The sequence below is a fragment of the Oncorhynchus kisutch genome, linkage group LG4, assembly GCF_002021735.2.
Source record: "Oncorhynchus kisutch isolate 150728-3 linkage group LG4, Okis_V2, whole genome shotgun sequence".
Taxonomy (NCBI): domain Eukaryota; kingdom Metazoa; phylum Chordata; class Actinopteri; order Salmoniformes; family Salmonidae; genus Oncorhynchus; species Oncorhynchus kisutch.
In genome coordinates, this window is record NC_034177.2 from 38630294 (window position 1) to 38651740 (window position 21447).

The 21447-nt window shown below is 42.2% G+C and overlaps 1 protein-coding gene across 2 annotated transcripts in view; it reads left to right on the forward strand.

The window, feature by feature from the left end:
- Positions 1 to 21447, forward strand: part of LOC109889492 (furin) — a 185181-nt gene that overhangs the window by 151242 nt on the left and 12492 nt on the right. For both annotated transcript variants that reach the window (XM_020480942.2, XM_031822921.1), the window contains exons 7-8: positions 1449 to 1537; positions 5942 to 6114. In XM_020480942.2, the coding sequence (XP_020336531.2) occupies positions 1449 to 1537; positions 5942 to 6114 (262 nt within the window). The remainder of the gene's footprint in view (positions 1 to 1448; positions 1538 to 5941; positions 6115 to 21447) is intronic.

Here is a 21447-nt window from a genome sequence, read left to right on the forward strand (position 1 = left end):
TTGAAACGTGGGGATCACAGGTAGAAAATGTCCTTCAAGATGCCTGCCAGCTGGTCTTCACATGTCCTGAGGACACGCCTTGGAATACTGTCTGGCCCTGCGGCCTTACGAGTGTGTTTGTGTACGTACGTGCTGCATGCGTGCTTGTGTGATGCCCAACAGCATGCCAGCAGCAAGGTAGAACTGAGAGGTGTGATGAACCTGCCGTCCTCAGATCGCCTGTCTCTATCTCTTTACACAAGGCAATACTGCTCATAATCATTGATGAAGGTCACAGTAAATAATTCAGACATATCAATAGTATCCCATATTTCTCTCTGTTGGCCTGCGTCCAGTGACCGTCCATCATAGTTTTAGACAGTGCCATGTCCTTCAGTTCTATCTCCACATTTGACAAGATAGCAGGTCCGGTGAACAGGTCAGAGTTCCATATCCGAAGGCAGAACAGTTGGCCCTCAGTGTTTTTCGTCTATTCATTGGTGTGCTAATTAGGCTTGGGCGGTATCCAGATTTTTACATTATGGGATTTATGGTATTACCAGCATAGCACACAAGTTAGCGCTAAAAATGCAACAACAAAAAAAGCCCAATGGTGTGCTAACAAATGCTAACAATGCTAAAAATGCAAACGAAATTAGCACAAGTAATAGCGTCATCACATAGACGCTGTTAGCTAAATGCTAACAAACGAAAACTAACAAACTAGTTGTGATGCTGCTTTTCCTTCAGAAAAGCGTGCATGTCTACATGGATCAGAGGGGAGAAAAATGGAGTAAGAAAAAAAATAATGGTATGAATGGCAGCTGTACAGAACTCATCCAGAGCTGTTTGACTTCTGAAACAGGGTAGAAAGCCGTTATAAGATATCTGATCGCAAACATTGAGTAGTGAATTGCATACAAGTGTAGTCACCTCATGTTCGTCGCACAACAGCGACTCGCCAATAGATATAGAACGCTATGGACTCAACAGCTCCCGCTTTCTACCATTGCACTATTTACAAACAAACACGTGGTTGGCTCAACTGTTCTGAGGAACTACAGTAAGCTTCATAATGTAAAATAATGTGACAGGTGAAATTATGATCGCAATCTGCTTTATCTTCTAGTGTATTGCACAAGTTGACTGCAGTTATTAACTTAATTAAAGTAGCTACTGATATTCAGATTTATTGAAACTTAAATTAAATAGTTTGGACGATATTACGGTATTGAAAAATTACAGTATTACGGTATTTTTCCAAATACCCCGGTATACGTTATATATACGGTATACCGCCCAAGCCTAGTGCTGCTGTGTATTTTTAGCAGCCGTTCTAGAAGTTATTGTTTTTGAAGATCCCTGCGCGGTTCAGGGTGGTTGCTATGAGGAATGAGTGTTTTTGTTAATGAATCCTAACTTCTCTTTTTCTCTCTACCTCTCTCTCTCTCATTCTCTCTCTCATCTAGACATGGAACACGGTGTGCTGGTGAGGTTGCTGCGGCTGCCAACAACGATGTTTGTGGGGTGGGCGTGGCCTACAACGCCAAAATTGGAGGTGATTGAGGCATGCTCTGCCAATAGCTAATTGTGATTGGTTGACTAGGGTCTGCCGTCAGTTGAACCGGAGTCAATTTCAGTAGAGCACATCGTAGCCATCTCTATACTTGCTAGCTGCCGCTTCTGAATATTTACCAACTTTTGTCTCTAATCTTTTGTCAAAACGAAGTCATTTAATCAGTCTAATGGACTATATCAAGCAACTGTCTGGCCTTTACCAACTTGTGTCCCTAAGCACTCTATCAAAGACAAGCAGCCAACAGTGGAGCCTTGAGAGCAGTCCCCAGCAGTCAGCCATAACTCTCCTACTCCTCCTAGCATGCATCTCCTGGTCTAGCAGCTCAGTGTGTGTGTGTGTTCTCCTGCTGGGCCGTTCCTAATTACTGTGCAGTGATTAGCATTTAGTGGCTGCGTTGACCCCACCCCCAAACACACACACACACTCATCTCCCACAGCTCACAGCTTTTAGATAGGAGTCAGTGAACACAGCTGGATGGAAAGTAACCCAGCAGTGTCTCTCCATGGGATTCTAACCTCCTGCCCATTTTTTTAATGTTATGTAACTAGGCAAGTCAGTTAAGAACAAATTCTTATTCACAATGATGGTCTAGGAACAGTGGGTTTAACTGCCTTGTTGTTTTTTTTATTTTAATTCGATTTTTTATTTTAAACCTTTATTTAACTAGGCAAGTCAGTTAAGAACAAATTCTTATTTTCAATGACAGCCTAGGAACAGTGGGTTAACTGCCTGTTCAGGGGCAGAACAACAGATTTGTACCTTGTCAGCTCTGGGATTTGAACTTGCAACCTTTCGGTTACTAGTCCAACTCTCTAACCACTAGGCTACCCTGCCGCCCCATGACACTAATGATTATGATGATGATTGTTATAGCGGCATTAATGTGTTAGCTACTGCAGGATTCAAGACATTACCATTCATATTTACCTGAAATCAGACCCCAATTCATCTTTCAAACGCCATCTTGCTTTTATTGCTCTATACACACGCAATCAATTTGTGTCTCTCTGCAGGGCCTGTGTTTTTTAAATTTAATTTATTTTATTTTTTTCACCTTTATTTAACCAGGTATGTTTTCTAGAGTGTGTAATTTAAGTCTTTGGTTTATCATCTGTCTCTGAGATACAGCAGATAACCTGTGGTTAGCTAGTCAGGTACCATTGCAGTATAGGACTTATTTGACGATGGCTCATTTCACGCCTTCTGCTACCATTACTGTTCAGAACACTGATCTGAGGTGGTCCACAGCTGCAGACAGGCCCCTGTCACAAAGAGCAAGTTTTTCCATCCCAAGATCTTAAATAAAACAATTACTATAGTAAGTGCTAGGTAAGTAATGATTCACCAATATGCATCCTCTAGTTCAAATATATAAGTTATGAGTGCATCAGTCTGCGGGTACTCCAAACCGATCCAAATGCATGAGCATGCATCGGTCAGAAAATCGATTCAAACATTACGATTCACCGTTTCACAAATGTTTATTGCTCAAATGACTTGCTTTTTACCTTCCAAAAATACCTCTCATCTTTTGTGACAACTGCGTCCTCTCCTTCAGTGTCGAACTAAGCATGTAATTATGTTGACAGTCATTAATCTGCAAGTCATTTGGCATGCCAAACAACCCGAGGCAATATCAGTAGCGTAGTCAAACTGTGCGCGCTGGCCAAGGAGAGGTAGGCCTATTCCTGATCTGGCACATCTGCGCTTCAGCATTCAAATGTTTGTAAAATGGGTTGCTCAATATTAGGCTTTATTAGTTGAGTGACAACCAATGTAATTTGCTACGTTATTTTTATCAAATGTTCTGATGAAAACAGAACAACAGCAAAGGACCCTGTGAAGATGCTGGAGGAAAAAGGTACAAAAGTATTTATATCCACAGTTAAACGATTCCTATATCGATATAACCTGAAAGGCTGCTCAGCAAGGAAGAAGCCACTGCTCCAAAACCGCCATAAAAAGCCTGACTACGGTTTGCAACTGCACATGGGGTCAAAGATCATACTTTTTGGTCTGATGAAACAAAAATAGAACTGTTTGGTCGTAATGACCATCGTTATGTTTGGAGTAAAAAGAGGGAGGCTTGCAAACCGAAGAACACCATCCCAACCGTGAGGCACGGGGGTGGCAGCATCATGTTGTGGGGGTGCTTTGCTGCAGGAGGGACTGGTGCACTTCACAAAATAGATGGCATCATGAGGTCGGAAAATTGTGGATATATTGAAGCAACATCTCAAGACATCAGTCAGGAAGTTAAAGCTTGATCGCAAATGGGTCTTCCAAATGGACAATGACCCCAAGCATACTTCCAAAGTTGTGGCAAAATGGCTTAAGGACAACAAAGTCAAGGTATTGGAGTGGCCATCACAAAGCCCTGCCCTCAATCTTATAGAACATTTGTGGGCAGAAATGAAAAAGTTTGTGCGAGCAAGGAGGCTTACAAACTTGACTCAGTTACACCAGCTCTGTCAGGAGGAATAGGCCAAAATTCATCCAACTTATTGTGGGAAGCTTGTGGAAGGCTCCCCAAAACCTTTGATCCAAGTCAAACAATTTAAAGACAATGTTACCAAATACTAATTGAGTATGTAAACTTCTGACCCACTGGGAATGTGATGAAAGAAATAAAAGCTGAAATATATAATTCTCTCTACTATTATTCTGACACTTTACATTCTTAAAATAAAGTGGTGATCCTAAGTGACCTAAGACTGGGAATTTTACTAGGATTAAATGTCAGGAATTGTGAAAACTGAGTTGTATTGAATGTATTTGGCTAGTGTAGTGTAGTGTAGTGTATGTAAACTTCCGACTTCAACTGGATGTGGCTTGTCAAGCACATCTTTACCCCTGAACTTATTTAAGCTTGCCATAACACAAGGGTAGAATACTTGACTAAAGACATTTCAGCTTTTAATTTTTAATTCATTTGTTACATTTCTAAAAACATATTTCCACTTTTACACTGTGGTATTGTGTGTAGGCCAGTTACACAAAATCTCAATTTAATACATTTTAAATTCAGGCTGTAATACAACAAAATGTGGAAACTTCAAGGGGTGTGACTACTTTCTGAAGGCACTGCATCTAGATTCGATTTGAATCGTCTTGAAAGGGTAAGATGCACATCCCTAGTAAGTGCCTATTGAGTGTCAATTAAAGTACAGGGTTGATGATTTCATCTTAAATCAGCCATGAATCCCCCTGTGACAGGGGGAATGGAAGCTTAATATGTGCAGCAGGTAGGGGCTATTGAATGCAAGCTTTAAAAATATATTGTTAAAACATTTCTAGCCTGCTTCCTACCACAAAACACCAGGAAATGGCCAAAAATAGTAGAACCAGCGCTTTTACGCTATGTTTTGACAGTTAGATGTTCAAAATTTCTTTCTTTTTTATATTTAAAAATGAAGAGTTTCACCATATTAAAACGAGAGTTCACGTAACAGGATTGACTTTAAAATGAGAGACAGACGTAAATGAATCACTAATCACATTAAATAAATAATAATCTTCAAAAATTATATTGCCAAAGCAACAAATGCTTTACGATGATGGTGAAAACTTGGAGACATTTTGCAGTTAAAATCTTCCTAGAAGTCACAGAGGATACAGAGGGACATGTCAAAATGCATAATTTTGCCAATTTAGCAAGTCTTTATTCATATACAAATTTGGATTTATTGAATTCTCTATGTGGTCTATATTAAAGGGCACTTTATTTAATGTAACTGGCTTTTTAAAATGCAATATTGGTGCACAATTTCTACTTAAAAAAATAAGGCACCCATTTCAATGAATGACCCTGCTACTGGGCCAGTTGGTTTCCCTCAGGTCACAGACACTGTTGGAGGCACCGTAAAAACCCTAAAACCCTCCCGCACTTGTTCGTCAGAAGGAATGTTCTGCCCATCTTGTGTTGTTTGTGAGATGTATGTTTTCCTACCTGGTTGTTTAATGAAGGAGAAGGTATTGACTCTTGTTTTAATGTCCAGCTGTGCTTTTTTATAGCTACAACAGTAAAAAGTGTGTCCGTGTGAGTAAGTGAGCACACTTCTGCATGCTTGTGTCTGAGAGTACAATTGCTCATCACATCTGACAGAGTGACAGGCTCATAAGCCCTTTGTCTCCCCAGTGTGTTTGTCAATATGACAGCCAGACACAAAAGGCTTTGTATCCCAACTGCATCATGTTTATAGCACCCTACCTCTTCACCGCTCATGCTGTCTCTCTGACACAATGTTCCTCTGTCTCTCTCTTTCTGTCACCTCTCTTTCTCCCTTTGTCTCACCCTACCTGTCTATCTACTTTATTTTACCTCTGATTTCACCTGTCTCTCTCTCTCGATCTGTGTACTGACCTTGAGTGTGTGTGTTCAGGTGTGCGTATGCTGGATGGAGAAGTGACAGATGTGGTGGAGGCCCACTCCCTCAGCCTCAACTCACAGCACATCCACATCTACAGCGCCAGCTGGGGCCCAGAGGATGATGGGAAGACGGTAGACGGCCCCGCCAAGCTGGCCAAGGAGGCATTCCTCCGAGGAGTCACTGAGGTCAGTCAGTGGAGCTAATTCATTACTGGAGCACACATGGTTTATGATGCATACCTACCTAGGGTTGTTGCGATGACCTTATTATTGCCACACCAGCATTCATGAGTCGTGACTGCAGAAATATTCTATGTGACCCCTGAGTCACGGTAATCTCCTTTTATGCACTCTGGACATGCTTTGGTAGTACCCAACTTGCTAACGACCATTAGGTCGTTAATGGCCTGGTACTCAGGGCTCTATTGTCTCTCAACTGCTCTGACATCAATGCAAATGCAATCGAAATTCACATCAAACACTTATCATCAAAACAGTAGGCCTATCATACTTTCACAACTCACCTCACTGTGATGATCAATTTGAAGAAAGAAGTTCAACAGCAGGTTGAAACAGTGTAAAACATGGTTGTTGTGGATGTTGTTTCAAAGCCTAACACAACGAAATGGACAGCGCTTTCTAAATTGATGATTCATTCAAGACTCCCATGAGCAGATTAGAGTTTATGAACCCAAGCGTCCCCCCCCCCTATTTTTTAAAATAAATATAAAAAGTATGATTGTGCCATTATACAGTACATAGCTGTACTGCATATTACACATGGCAGAAAAAGATCAAACAAAACTGTTTTAAGATGTCTTTGGTACATAGTTGGTCTAGCCTATACTCAAAAATTAAACAAATTCTAGTAATGGCCTTTGAGTGTGGACTGTATTATTATGCATATTGGATAGGCTGGTTACCTTATCCTACTCCAAAATGTCTATCCATTTTGTATAGTCCACGGTGAGGCTGTTGGTTCATTGATTGTGCAGGGCGGCTTACAGTTAGCCTACAATTTGAATGTGAATTTGATTTTGAATCGCCTTTTTATATTTCATTGGGTGACACATTACCTTCAGCAGAATATCTTGCCACTATGCGTTTCCATCTCCTCCTCTTTCTGCTTTACTCCTTTATCAAGCACGCAGATAGGCTGTCAACAGTTTAGTGAAATATGTTTATGTGCATAAACATGTTACTATCGATGTTGGACAGCCCATGGCATACAGAGTTTGGACGGAATATCACCTGTTGGGCAACGAGAGCATGCTCCTCAAACAGTGGTTGATGCATTGAGTGAAATAAGTGTTATTATAATAATTTTTCAGCTGCTCATATTAAGAACATGTTCCACTATAAACCTGAAGTAGCCGACAAAACAGACCGATGGGAAACCGTGCAGCCTTCATTCACTATTCAAGTTCCTGCCCGTTTCATAATGGGCCATTCTAAATCTAAACTATTTTGACATATTAGTAAAAACAAAATTAAATTGAGAGTAGTCTGATGGGTGAACATATGATCACTTGATGAGAGAACAGCTGTGCAGCCTGAGGCGAGAAACGGAGCGCAAGCTTTTTTTCTACTTTCTCAAATCATCAATAGTCTATAGTCACAACATGCAGCCCATATGTTTTGATTTCTAAGACATTCTAAGGTTTGTATCACTCACAAGTTGCCAAATAACTCTAAATCTAGCATATAGGACCTGTTTCAAATGACCACTTTTACGCTCAACATAGCCACTTCATATGCGCTCTCGCTCCATAAGGGGAAAAATATCCTTTCTATTTTATTCAGCTAAGTTAAATTATATTCTTATTATTATAAAATAAAATAGTGTCATGGGGACTTATAAGCATATCTTTTCAGCTAAATTAACAAACCTACAGCCTACGGCATAGAGCATATGTAGATAACATAGGCCAACTCATTATGTTCCTCTTAAATACTTTTTCTTCATATAATGTTTCTTTAGACCTGACCAAAATAAATAATGCATTTAATGTGATGGTGTATATTAAATGGTTCATTAGGCTTTTTTTCAAATGTATACTGAACAAAAATATAAATGCAACATGCAACAATTTCAATGATTTTACTGAGTTAAAGTTCATATAAGGAAATCAGTCAATTGAAATAAATGAATTTTGCCCTAATCTATGAATTTCACATTACTGGACAGTGGCGCAGCCATCCTCTTGGGGGCCAGACCCACCTACTGGGGAGCCAGGCCCAGCCAATTGGAATTCGTTTTTTCCCACAAATGGGCGTTATTACAGACATACATACTCCTCAGTTTCATTGGCTGTCTGAGTGGCTGGTCTCAGACAATCCCGCAGGTGAAGAAGCCGGATGTGGAGGTCCTGGGCTGGCGTGGTTACATGTGGTCTGTGGTTGTGAGGTCGGTTGGACGTACTGCCAATTTCTCTAATATAACATTGGAGGCGGCTTATGGGATGAAATTAACTTTCAATTCTCTGGCAAACAGCTCTGGTGGACATTCCTGCCGTCAGCATGCCAAACTTGAGAGATCTGTGGCAGTGTTGTGTGACAAAACTGCACATTTTATCTCACTGTTCCTAGGCCGTCATTGAAAATAAGAATTTGTTCTTTAAAAAAGGTTAAAAAATAAAAAAGTTGAGTGCAGCGACACTTCCCATTCAACCTGACAAAGCTTGAGAGGATCTGCAGAGGAACTCCCCAAATACAGTTGTGCCAAGCCTGTAGCGTCATAATCATGAAGACTCAAGGCTGTAATCGATGCCATAGGTACTTCAACAATGTCCTGAGTGAAGGGTCTGAATGTGACATTTTTTGTTTTACATTACTTGTTTTTTTTGCTTTGTGATTATGGGGTATTGTGTATAGAATGATGAGGGGAACTGAACCTTCTGAATGTGCTGTAGCTTCCTCACTTATTCCTTATTTCTCATGTTATTTTTTATTAGTTATAATATTTTGATATTGAATACTGCATTGTTGGGTGGGGCTTGAAAGTTAAGCATTTCACTGTACATGTCCATGTGACAAATAAAAGTTGAAAGTTGAACTTGAACTCTGGGTTTCAAAGTGCGAGCAGCGCAAGTGATTTAGGCTAAACAAGGAGGTGAGTTCGGGATATCGGAAAGTATGCATCTTGAAATAGTTTTCACATAACTTTATATATCTGAACTCAGAATCAATTGGGCTACCCAAAAATAAAATTGGCACTGTGATAGAACATTTATTTTGATTGACGATTTTCTTAATTTTAATACAGCTGTGGCGGGCTCTCTCTCTACCCACTCCCCTTTCAAGTCCTATTTTGTTGCACAGTGTTTCCAGTCTTTATATGCAGTAGCAATTGAGCCTGGGGACGAGTTTACAGAACACCCAATACATTACCCATGTCATTCAGATCTCGTGTAATCCCAGCCTACACACACACGCACACCCTCTGGCAAAGATTTCCAGCTGGCAGGCAGACGCTGGAATAAGTTTGAGTGACAGAGTTAGGGCTTTGCATAGGCGCTTTGTTGTGACTTTTGTGGTGCTAAATTTTAAAAATTCTTGAACTTAAAATAACATTATTAACCGGTTCCCATGCTTTAAAAATAAGTTCTGTTCCGGAACAGTGTAGATCACTTTAGGTTCAGGTTCTGTTCCTCAAATCATTTTGTTATTTTTCAGTTCTGTTCCCTGAACCGGTTCCAACCCTTGGTGCAGACTCTAGCGCAGTGGAAGTTTCTACTTATTGTTCACCTGTCTTGGAATACCTGATGATCAAATACCGACGCTTCTACCTCCCGAGAGGTAGAAGGGTTGGGTAGAAGGGTTTTCTTTGTTATCGTGACTGCTGAATATATTCCACCTCAGGACAACAACAACAAGCTGGCACTTAATGAATTGTACGAGGCAATAAACAAGCAGGAAACCATTCACCCAGAGGCTGCTTTTCTTTTTGCTGGCAATTTTAATTCCACGTTACTAAGACACGTGATGCCCACCCGTAGCACGTGCTCCAGCAGGTATATTGCACTGATCATCCCCAAAGCCAACACTTCCTTTGGCCGCCTTCCAGTTCTCTGCTGCCAATGACTGGAACTAATTTAAAAAATCTCTGAAGCTGGAGTCTTATACTCTAACTTTAAGCATCAGCTGTCTGAGCTGCTTACCGATCACTGCTTTGCTTTATCTTGGCCAGGTCGCAGTTGTAAATGAGAACTTGTTCTCAACTGGCCTACCTTGTTAAATAAAGGTGAAATAAAAAATTTAAAAAAACGTATCAACACATCTCCTTCTCCACTGGGGCTGATAAAGTCCTAGACCACTGTTACTCAACCCACAAACAAGCATACAAGACCCTCCCCCGTCCCCCCTTTGGCAAATCAGATCATGTCTCTATACTCCTGCATCCTGCTTACAGGTTCAGAGGCTATGTTGCAGGACTGCTTTGCTAGCGCTGACTGGAATATGTTTTTCCTGCTGATACCATCGACGCGCTAACCACCTCCGTCTCGTGCTTCATCAGGAAATACATTGCAGACGTTGTCTCCACAGTGAAGATTCACTGCTTCCCCAATCAAAAGCACCGGATTAACACTGACATATGCGCTAAACTAAAGGACAGAGCTACCGCACACAGGGCTATTGCAGCCAACCCCGAGCCTACGGCTAAGGACACGAACACGTACAAGAAGTCCCGCTATGACCTCCACAGAGCCATCAAACAGGCAAAATAACAATATAGGAACGAGGTGGAATCCTTTTATACCGGCACCGACGCTCGACGCGTGTGGCAAGGGCTACGGTCCGTTATGGATTACAAATGTAGACCTAGCCATGATGCCTCCCTACCAGTCGAACGCAATACATTTATTTGAGCTGTGCACGAGGGCCCCTACCGTCCCAGAGGACTGGGTGATCTCGCTCTCCAAGGCCGACGTGAGTCAAGTTTTTAATCTGGTCAACACTCCAAGGCCACGGGGCTATATGGTATTCCAGGGCGCATTCTTAGAGCATGCACAGACCAGCTGGCAGGCATCTTCACGGTCATTTTCAATCTCTCATTGCCCCAGTATGTAATCCCTACTGCCCAAGAACATATCATCTCCATCATCCCAGACACCCTGGACCCACTTCAATTTGCATACCGCCCCAACAGATCAACTGACAATGCACTCCACACTACCCTCTCACACGTGGACAAGAGGAATACCTACACTACCGTTCAAAAGTTTGGGGTCACTTAAAAATGTCCTTGTTTTTGAAAGAAAAGCACATTTTTTGTCCATTAAAATAACATCAAATTGATCATAAATACAGTGTAGACATTGTTAATGTTGTAAATGACTGTTGTCGCTGGAAACGGCAGATTTTTTATGGAATATCTACATAGGGGTACAGAGGCCCATTATCAGCAACTATCTGTGTTCTAATGGCACGTTGTGTTAGCTAATCCAAGTTTATAATTTAAAAGGCTAATTGATCATTAGAAAACACTTTTGCAATTATGTCAGCACAGCTGAAAACTGTTGTGCTGATTTAAAGAAGCAATAAAACTGGCCTTCTTTAGAACAGTTGAGTATCTGGAGCATCATCATTTGTGGGTTCTATTACAGGTTCAAAATGGCCAGAAACAAATAACTTTCTTCTGAAACTTGTCAGTCTATTCTTGTTCTGAGAAATTAAGGCTATTCCATGCGAGAAATTGCCAAGAAACTGAAGATCTGGTACAACGCTGTTGTACTACTCCATTCACAGAATAGCGCAAACAGGCTCTAACCAGAATAGAAAGAGTAGTGGGAGGCCTCCAGAGCACAACTGAGCAAGAGGACAAGTACATTAGTGTCTAGTTTGAGAAACAGACGCCTCAGAAGTCCTTAACTGTCAGCTTCATTAAATAGTACCCACAAAACACCAGTCTCAACGTCAACAGTGAAGAGGCCACTCCGGGATGCTGGCCTTATTGATTAGATGTATTACTCCCTTACTCTGCTGTCCATTGATTATTGACTGCCATTACCATTAGTATTTACCTATTTATCCTGCTACTGGTCACAATTACTCCTATTTACATGTATATATTACCACTAGTATATTACCACTTAGTGAACAAAACATTAGGAACACCTGCTCTTTCCATTACATAGATTGTTCAGGTGAATCTAGGTCATGTGTGCCAGAGGGTGAATGGGCAAGACAAAATATTTAAGTGCCTTTTGAACGGGGTATGGTAGTAGGTGTGTCAAGTTCTGCAACGCTACTGGTTTTTCACACTCAACAGTTTCCCATGTGTATCAAGAATGGTCCACCACCCAAAGGACACCCAGCCGACTGTGGCATTGGAGTCAACATGATCCAGCATGTTGATGCTTCCAACACCATCATGCTTTCAACACCTTGTAGAGTCCATGCCTCGATGAATTGAGGCTGTTCTGAGGGCAAAAGGGGGTGCAATTCAATAATAGGGAGGTGTCAGTGTATATTCCTGCTACCAGTCACTTTTCAGACCCGTTTACATGTATATCCTTCTACTAGTCACCTTTCATCCCTGTTTACATGCATATCCTCCTATTAGTCACCTTTCATCCCTGTTTACATGCATATCCTTCTATTAGTCACCTTTCATCCCCGTTTACATGTATATCCTTCTATTAGTCACCTTTCATCCCTGTTTACATGCATATCCTTCTATTAGTCACCTTTCTTCCCTGTTTACACGTATATCCTTCTACTAGTCACCTTTCATCCCTGTTTACATGTATATCCTACTACCAGTCACCTTACAGCCCTGTTTACATGTATATCCTTCTACCAGTCACCTTTCAGCCCTGTTTACATGTATATCCTACTACCAGTCACCTTACAGCCCTGTTTACATGTATATCCTTCTACCAGTCACCTTTCAGCCCTGTTTACATGTATATCCTACTACCAGTCACCTTTCAGCCCTGTTTACATGTGTATCCTTCTACCAGTCACCTTTCAGCCCTGTTTACATGCATATCATTCTACTAGCTACCTTTCAGCCATGTTTACATGTATATCCTACTACCAGTCACCTTTCAGCCCCGTTTACATGTATATCCTTCTATTAGTCACCTTTCAGCCCTGTTTACATGCATATCCTTCTACTAGCTACCTTTCAGCCCTGTTTACATGCATATCCTTCTACCAGTCACCTTTCAGCCATGTTTACATGCATATCCTTCTATTAGTCACCTTTCATCCCTGTTTACATGTGTATCCTTCTATTAGTCACCTTTCATCCCTGTTTACATGTGTATCCTTCTATTAGTCACCTTTCATCCCTGTTTACATGCATATCCTTCTATTAGTCACCTTTCATCCCTGTTTACATGTGTATCCTTCTATTAGTCACCTTTCATCCCTTTTTATGTATGAACCCTCTTCAACCATTCCAGGACCCCTGCACATTGAATAAAAAAATACGGTACTGGCACTGACCTGTATATACTTGCATTATCGTGTTTCTTTAACTCTCATCGTAGTTCTTGTGTGTTTTTATTTTTTTATACTATTTTCTAGTATTTATATTATTATTATTATCACTATTTTTGGGAAAGAGCTCTCAAGGTAAGAATTTCACTGCATTGTTTTACACTTTTTATTTATTTATTTTTCACCTTTATTTAACCAGGTAAGGTAGTTGAGAACAAGTTCTCATTTGCAACTGTGACCTGGCCAAGATAAAGCATAGCAGTTCGACACATACAACAACACAGAGTTACACATGGATGTAACAAAACATACAGTAGAAAAAAAAGAAAACAAAGTCTATATACAGTGAGTGCAAATAAGGTCAAATAAGGGAGTTAAGGCAATAAATAGGCCATGTTGGCGAAGTAATTACAATATGGCAATTAAACACTGGAATGGTAGATGTGCAAAAGATGGATGTGCAAGTAGAGATACTGTGGTGCAAAAGGAGCAAAATAAATAAATACAGTATGGGAATGAGGTAGATAGATGGGCTGTATACAGATGGGCTATGAACAAGTGCAGTGATCTGTGAGCTGCTCTGACAGCTGGTTCTTAAAGCTAGTGAGGGAGATGGGAATCTCCAGCTTCATTGATTTTTGCAGTTCGTTCCAGTCAGTGGCAGCAGAGAACTGGAAGGAAAGGCGACCAAAGGGGGAATTGGCTTTGGGGGTGACCAGTGAGATATACCTGCTGGAGCGTGTGCTACGACTAGGTGCTGCTATGGTGACCAGCGAGCTGAGATAGGGCGGGGCTTTACATAGCAGAGACTTGTAGATAACCAGTGGGTTTGGCGACGAGTATGAAGCGAGGGCCAGCCAACGAGAGCGTACAGGTCGCAGTGGTGGGTAGTATATGGGGCTTTGGTGACAAAACAGATGGCACTGTGATATACTGCATCCAATTTGCTGAGTAGAGTGTTGGAGGATATTTTATAGATGACATCGCCGAAGTCACGGATCGGTAGGATGGTCAGTTTTAGGAGGGTATGTTTGGCAGCATGAGTGAGGGAAGCTTTGTTGCAAAATAGGAAGCCAATTCTAGATTTAATTTTTGATTAGAGATGCTTAATGTGAGTCTGGAAGGAGAGTTTACAGTCTAGCCAGATACCAAGGTATTTGTAGTTATCCACGTATTCTAAGTCAGAGCCGTCCAGAGTAGTGATGCTGGATGGGTGGGCAGGTGCCGGCAATGATCTGTTGAATAGCATGCATTTAGTTTTATTAGCGTTTTAAGAGCAGTTGGAGGCCACGGAAGGAGAGTTGTATGGCATTGAAGCTCGTCTGGAGGTTAGTTAACACAGTGTTCAAAGAAGGGCCAGAAGTATACAGAATGGTGTCATCTGCGTAGAGGTGGATTAGAGAATCACCAGCAGCAAGAGCGACATCATTGATGTATACAGAGAAGAGAGTCTGCCCGAGAATTGAACCCTGTGGCACCCCCATAGAGACTGGCAGAGGTCCAGACAACAGGCCCTCCGATTTGACACACTGAGCTCTACCAGAGAAGTAGTTGGTGAACCAGGCGAGGCAATCATTTGAGAAACCAAGGCTGTTGAGTCTGCCAATAAGAATGTGGTGATTGACAGAGTCGAAAGTCTTGGCCAGGTCGATGAATACATCTGTACAGTAATGTCTCTTATCGATGGCGGTTATGATATCGTTAAGGACCTTGAGCGTGGCTGATGTGCACCCATGACCAGCTCGGAAACCAGATTGCATAGCGGAGAAGGTTTTTTATTTTACGATGTATTTCAAAATGGTCAAAATGGTCAGTAATCTGTTTGTTAACTTGGCTTTCGAAGTCCTTAGAGATGCAGGGTAGGATACATATAGGTCTGTAGCAGTTTGGGTCTAGAGTGTCTCCCCCTTTGAAAAGGGGACAACTGTGTCAGCTTTCCAATATTTGGGAATCTCAGACAATACGAAAGAGAGGTTGAACAGGCTAGTAATAGGGGTTGCAACAATTTCGGCAGATAATTTAAGAAAGAGAGGGTCCAGATTGTCTAGCCCGGCTGATTTGTAGGGGTCCAGATTTTGCAGCTGTTTCAGAACATCAGCTATCTTGATATGGGTGAAGGAGAAATGGTGGGGGCTTGGGCGGGTTGCTGTGGAGGGTGCCAGGCGTTTGACTGGGGTAGGGTTAGCCAGGTGGAAAGCATGGCCAGCCGTAGAGAAATGCTTATTGAAATTCTCAATTATATTGGATTTGTCGGTTGTAACAGTGTTTCCTAGCCTCAGAGCAGTGGGTAGCTGGGATGAGGTGCTCTTATTCTCCATGGACTTTACAGTGTCCCAGAACCTTTTTGAGTTTGTACTGCAGAATGCAAATTTATGTTTAAAAAAGCTAGCCTTAGCCTTCCTAACTGCCTGTGTATATTGGTTACTAACTTCCCTGAAAAGTTGCATATCACGGGGGCTATTCGATGCTAATGCAGAACGCCACAGGATGTTTTTGTGCTGGTCAAGGGCAGACAGGTCTGGAGTGAACCAAGGGCCTATTCCTGGTTCTACATTTTTTGTATGGGGCATGCCTATTTAAGATGGTGAGGAAGGCACTTTTAAAGAATAACCAGGCATCCTCTACTGTCGGGATGAGGTCAATGTCGTTCCAGGATACCCCGGCCAGGTCGATTAGAAAGGCCTGCTTGCAGAAGTGTTTTAGGGAGCGTTTGACAGTGATGAGGGGTGGTCATTTGCTCACAGACCCATTACGGATGCAGGCAATGAGGCAGTGATGGCTGAGATCTTGTTTGAAAACAGCAGAGGTGTATTTGTTGGGTGAGTTAGTTAGGATGATATCTAAGAGGGTGCCCGTGTTTACGGATTTGGAGTTATATCTGGTAGGTTCATTGATAAATTGTGTGAGATTGAGGGCATCAACCTTAGATTGTAGGATGGCCGTGGTGTTAAACATGTCCCAGTTTAGGTCACCTAGCAGCACGAGCTCAGAAGATAGATGGGGGGGCAATCAAATCACATATGGTGTCGAGGGCACAGCTGGGGGCAGAGGGTGGTCTATAGTAAGCGGCACCGGTGAGAGACTTGTTTCTGGAAAAGTTATTTTTTAGAAGTAGAAACCCAAATTGTTTGGGTACAGACCTGGATAGTAAGACAGAACTCTGCAGGTTATCTTTGCAGTAAATTGCAACACCGCCCCTTTGGCAGTTCTATCTTGTCGGAAAATGTTATAGTTAGGAATGGAAATTTCAAGGTTTTTCGTGGTCTTCCTAAGCCAGGATTCAGACACGGCTAGGACATCCGGATTGGTGGAGTGTGCTAGGGCAGTGAATAAAACAAACTTAGGGAGGAGGCTTCTAATGTTAACATGCATGAAACCAAGGCTTTTACGGTTGCAGAAGTCAACAAATGAGAGAGCATGGGGGATGGGAGTGGAGGTAAACACTGCAGGGCCTGGAGTAACCTCTACATCACCAGAGGAACAGAGGATGAGTAGGATAAGGGTACGGCTAAAGGCTAACAGAACTGGACTCCTAGTACGTTCAGAACAGAGAGTAAAAGGAGCAGATTTCTGGGCATGGTAGAATATATTCAAGGCATAATGTACAGACAAAGGTATAGTAGGATGTGAATACAGTGGGGGTAAACCTGTGCATATAGTGATAATGAAAGAGATATTGTCTCTAGAAATAGCATTTAAACCAGGTAATGTCACTGCGTGTGTGGGGGGTGGAACTAAATTGTTAGGCGAGGCGTGTTGAGCAGTGCTAGAGGCTCTACAGTGAAATAAAACAATAGTTACAAACCAGAACAGCAATCGACATGGCATGATGACGTTAGGGAAAGGCATGCCGGGTGATCATACAAGTCCAGTGCGTGGCTTCAGGCAGCTAGCGGCATGGGGCTAGCAGGCTAACAGAAAGGCCTTAGAGGGATGACGCGACGGAGGGAAGTCTGTTGTGGCCCCCTCGTGCAGTTACATCAGTGGACGGATCAGCAGGGGTAAACCAGGCCAATTGGCAAAATATGTATAGTGGCCGAAGTAATATGTCCGAAGGGCTTCTTAAGCCAGCCGTCCAATGTGCTTTAGATAGATAGCAGGCCGCAGATTAGCGGCTGTGCGTTCAGGGGTCGTTAGCTGCTATAATTCCCAGTGGAAAAAATATATATACAAATATCATAATAAAAATGTACAAAAAATAATACAAAATTGGTTCAGAGCTTGCGGTAGGAATCCGGAGATATCGAGAAGAATAAGTCCGACTAGCTCTGGTTTGAGTCACGCTGTACAGACTGGCGAGAGTTGTCCGGGATAAAGGTAGCTGATGACAGCTAGCAAAGGATAGCTGACTGCTAGCTACTGGCTTCGGAATGTATTCGATGGGCCTCGTAAGTCAACAGTCCGTTGTGGTCTAGACAGCTAGCATTCAGGGGACGTTAACTGCGAAAGTCGGAAGGTGATAAGGTTCAGAGCTTGCGATAGGAATCCGGGGATATGGAGAGAAAAATAGGTCCGGTATGCTCTGGTTGAATCGTGTTGTACAAACAGGCGAGAGCTTTCCGAGCTAGAGGTTAGCTGATGACCGTTAGCTGGCTAGTTACCTGGCTAGTTTATGTTGGAGATATTCCAGTAAGAGGCAAAGAAAAATACGTTAGAGAAAAAGCAGGTCCACACCACATTGGGTGAGGCGGGTTGCAGGAGAGTATTTTGAAGTAAGGGTTTAGAAAAATATAAAAAGATATGCGAAGAAAATATATAAAAATATATATACATGGGACACGACAAGACGAAGGACAAATACGTCTGACTGCTACGCCATCTTGGATTTCCGCAACACCTGTTGTGCACGTGGCCAATAAACTTTGAAACTTGAAACAAATCTGCAATGACAAATGGCAGAGGAGAATTGGGAGCAAAATCGCTGACACAGAGTTAGATTTAGATAGGAAGGGAATAGAGGATAGCCATCGCTGTAAGAATGTGGGGGGAGGGAGTTTCAATGTAAGAAATATGATTCATATAACATAAATCTCACATCTTAACACTCCTAGGATAATGGACCGATGGAAAGAAAATAATAGCCTGCAGCAAAACAGGACATTTTCTGTTTTACTGAAAAGATTCCCATAATGATTTGAACTGGGGAATACCTGTTGATTTAGATTTAATCCATAAGAAAACAAAGCAATGCATCTGTAGAACCATGCTGAAAAGAGATGGTCTTCTTTTTAAGGTATCAGGACTGGTGAGCTGGAAGAGAGCAGGAGAGTCCCACTGAGTCACACGCTGGGACAAACCCTCTACAGGGGATAGGGATTGGGAAATAACATTCTCACAGCACTTCTTTAGATCCATAAAGACTGTGGGCGCATTCCCTAAGCAGTACTGTAATGCATGTGTGAGATACGATTTGTTTTGTTCATGTCGTTGGCACTCCCACGCCCACCTCCACTGTTTCTCATCTCAGTCTCAGCTGGAGTTGAGGCACAACACAGTGTGTGCCTATCTAGCCCCTCCTTCCCGTCATATCTCTTTCTTGCCCCTGCTCTTTTATGTAACCTCTTTCACATTTTCAATCAATCCCTCTATTTCTCCATTAGGGATGAGCACGGATATCCGAACGGACATTAGTATTCGATTACTTAGTGGGGTTCCGAAAGGTGCAGCGGTCTAAGGCACTGCATCTCAGTGCAAGAGGTGTCACTACAGTCCCTGGTTCAAATCCAGGCTGTATCACATCCGGCCGTGATTGGGAGTCCCATGGGGCGGCGCACAATTGGCCCAGCGTTGTCTGAGTTTGGCTGGGGTAGGACGTGATTGTAAATAAGAATTTGTTCTTAATTGACTTGCCTAGTTAAATAAAGGTAACATTTTTTTGGGGGGGGGGGGGGGGGGGGTGATAGGCCTATTAAGTGTTGTTATAAATTCAATTAGATTTTCCTTGTGACATTGTTACTTAAAGGATATACCATGACCTGTTACTTTTTGCGGAAAACTACGGAGAAAAGCAGCCTGTCCTGTGTTTACCTCTCCCAGGTGCATTTGCATCATTCTGGCTGGACAAGAGTCACTTTTTTTTTTAATTGTGAATTTCGACTATATCCGAAGAAATGTGATATTATTCGAACAGTGAAATAATGTCAAATGCCCATCCGTATTCTGCATATTTGTTCAACTGTGCCGCTCTGCTATATCCATATCCTTTTCATTGTTGAATGTTGTCTTTCTCCATCTCTATTGTTTTCCCTCTTCCTCTTCTCTCTCCCACTCTCCTTTCTCTCTGCACTCTCTATTTCTCTCCTTTCTCTCTGTACTCTCCATCTGAAGGATATTTTCTCCTCAGTATGTAGCTCCTCTTATATATTTGGTTCTGAAAAGAAAAAGCTTCAAAGTGTATCTTTGTTGTGATATGCCTGCATGTCCATTGTTATGATGGAATGGCCCAGTTGTGACTAATGGCCTCCTTATGGAGATGACAGAAGGAGAGAAGTTGGATATATGTGTATTCAGTAGATAATCTTATACTGTATCAACATGCAGCTGCTGCTCCTCCTACCAGTCCAGTACAATCATGCCCTCCCGAGTTGCGCAACGGTCTAAGGCACTGCGTCTCAGTGCTAGAGGCGTCACTACAGACCCTGGTTCGATTCCGGGCTGTATGACAACCGGCCTTGATTGGGACTCTCATAGGGCGGCGCACAATTGTTCCAGCGTCGTCTGCGTTATGGTTTGGCCGGGGTAGGCTGTCATTGTAAATAAGAATTTGTTATTAGTTAAATAAAGGTTAAATAAATAAATAGATTGGAAAAACTGTCCACATTTTCGTCAGCCAACAAGATGAGTAGGCCTACCAAACAGCAAAAGCATTAGCATATGTCAATCTACTATCCCCTATAGTACAAAAATAGACCTATTCTGCGTGGGAAATAAATATTCCAAACAGTCTGGGACAGTTGTGGGATGCGATCGAACTAACTTCAGTGATGAGTGATCATTTTTTAACTGGCTTTTCCGCAGCAGTAGTCTACCATATAGTTCATGATGCATTAATAAGAGTTATGCCGGCAGCAGTGCAGTGTGTGTCAGAAAGAATACAACAGCATATCACATCCAGTGAAAGGATGTCAAGGCTTCTACAGGATGGAGGGGTAAACATCCTTGTCTGGTGCAATATTTCACACTATCAGTCACTCTCAACTGAAAACTCACACACATACAGATGCACACACACACAAACTCCATCTGCATCCATCTCTCCACATACACACACTTGAACGTGCGTGTGTGTTATATCTATGCCTGCATGCTATACTGTTTGTCTCTGTATGTCTGTCTGTGTGTGTTTGTGCAATACTGTATGTCTCTGTATGTCTGTCTGTGTGCTATACTGTATGTCTCTGTATGTCTGTCTGTGTGCTATACTGTATGTGTCTGTGTGCTATACTGTTTGTCTCTGTATGTCTGTCTGTCTGCTATACTGTATGTCTGTCTGTGTGTCTGTCTGTGCTATACTGTATGTCTCTGTATGTCTATCTGTATGTCTGTGTGTCTGTCTGTCTGCTATACTGTATGTCTGTCTCTGTCTGTGCTATACTGTATGTCTCTGTGTGTCTGTGTCTGTCTGTGCTATACTGTATGTCTCTGTGTGTCTGTGTCTGTCTGTGCTATACTGTATGTCTCTGTGTGTCTGTGTCTGTCTGTGCTATACTGTATGTGTCTGTGTCTGTCTGTGCTATACTGTATGTCTCTGTGTGTCTGTCTGTCTGTCTGCTATACTGTATGTCTGTCTCTGTCTGTGCTATACTGTATGTCTCTGTGTGTCTGTGTCTGTCTGTGCTATACTGCAAGTCTCTGTGTGTCTTTGTCTGTCTGTGCTATACTGTATGTCTATGTGTGTCTGTGCTATACTGTATGTCTCTGTGCTATACTGTATGTCTCTGTGTGTCTGTGTCTGTCTGTGCTATACTGCAAGTCTCTGTGTGTCTGTGTCTGTCTGTGCTATACTGCAAGTCTCTGTGTGTCTTTGTCTGTCTGTGCTATACTGTATGTCTATGTGTGTCTGTGCTATAC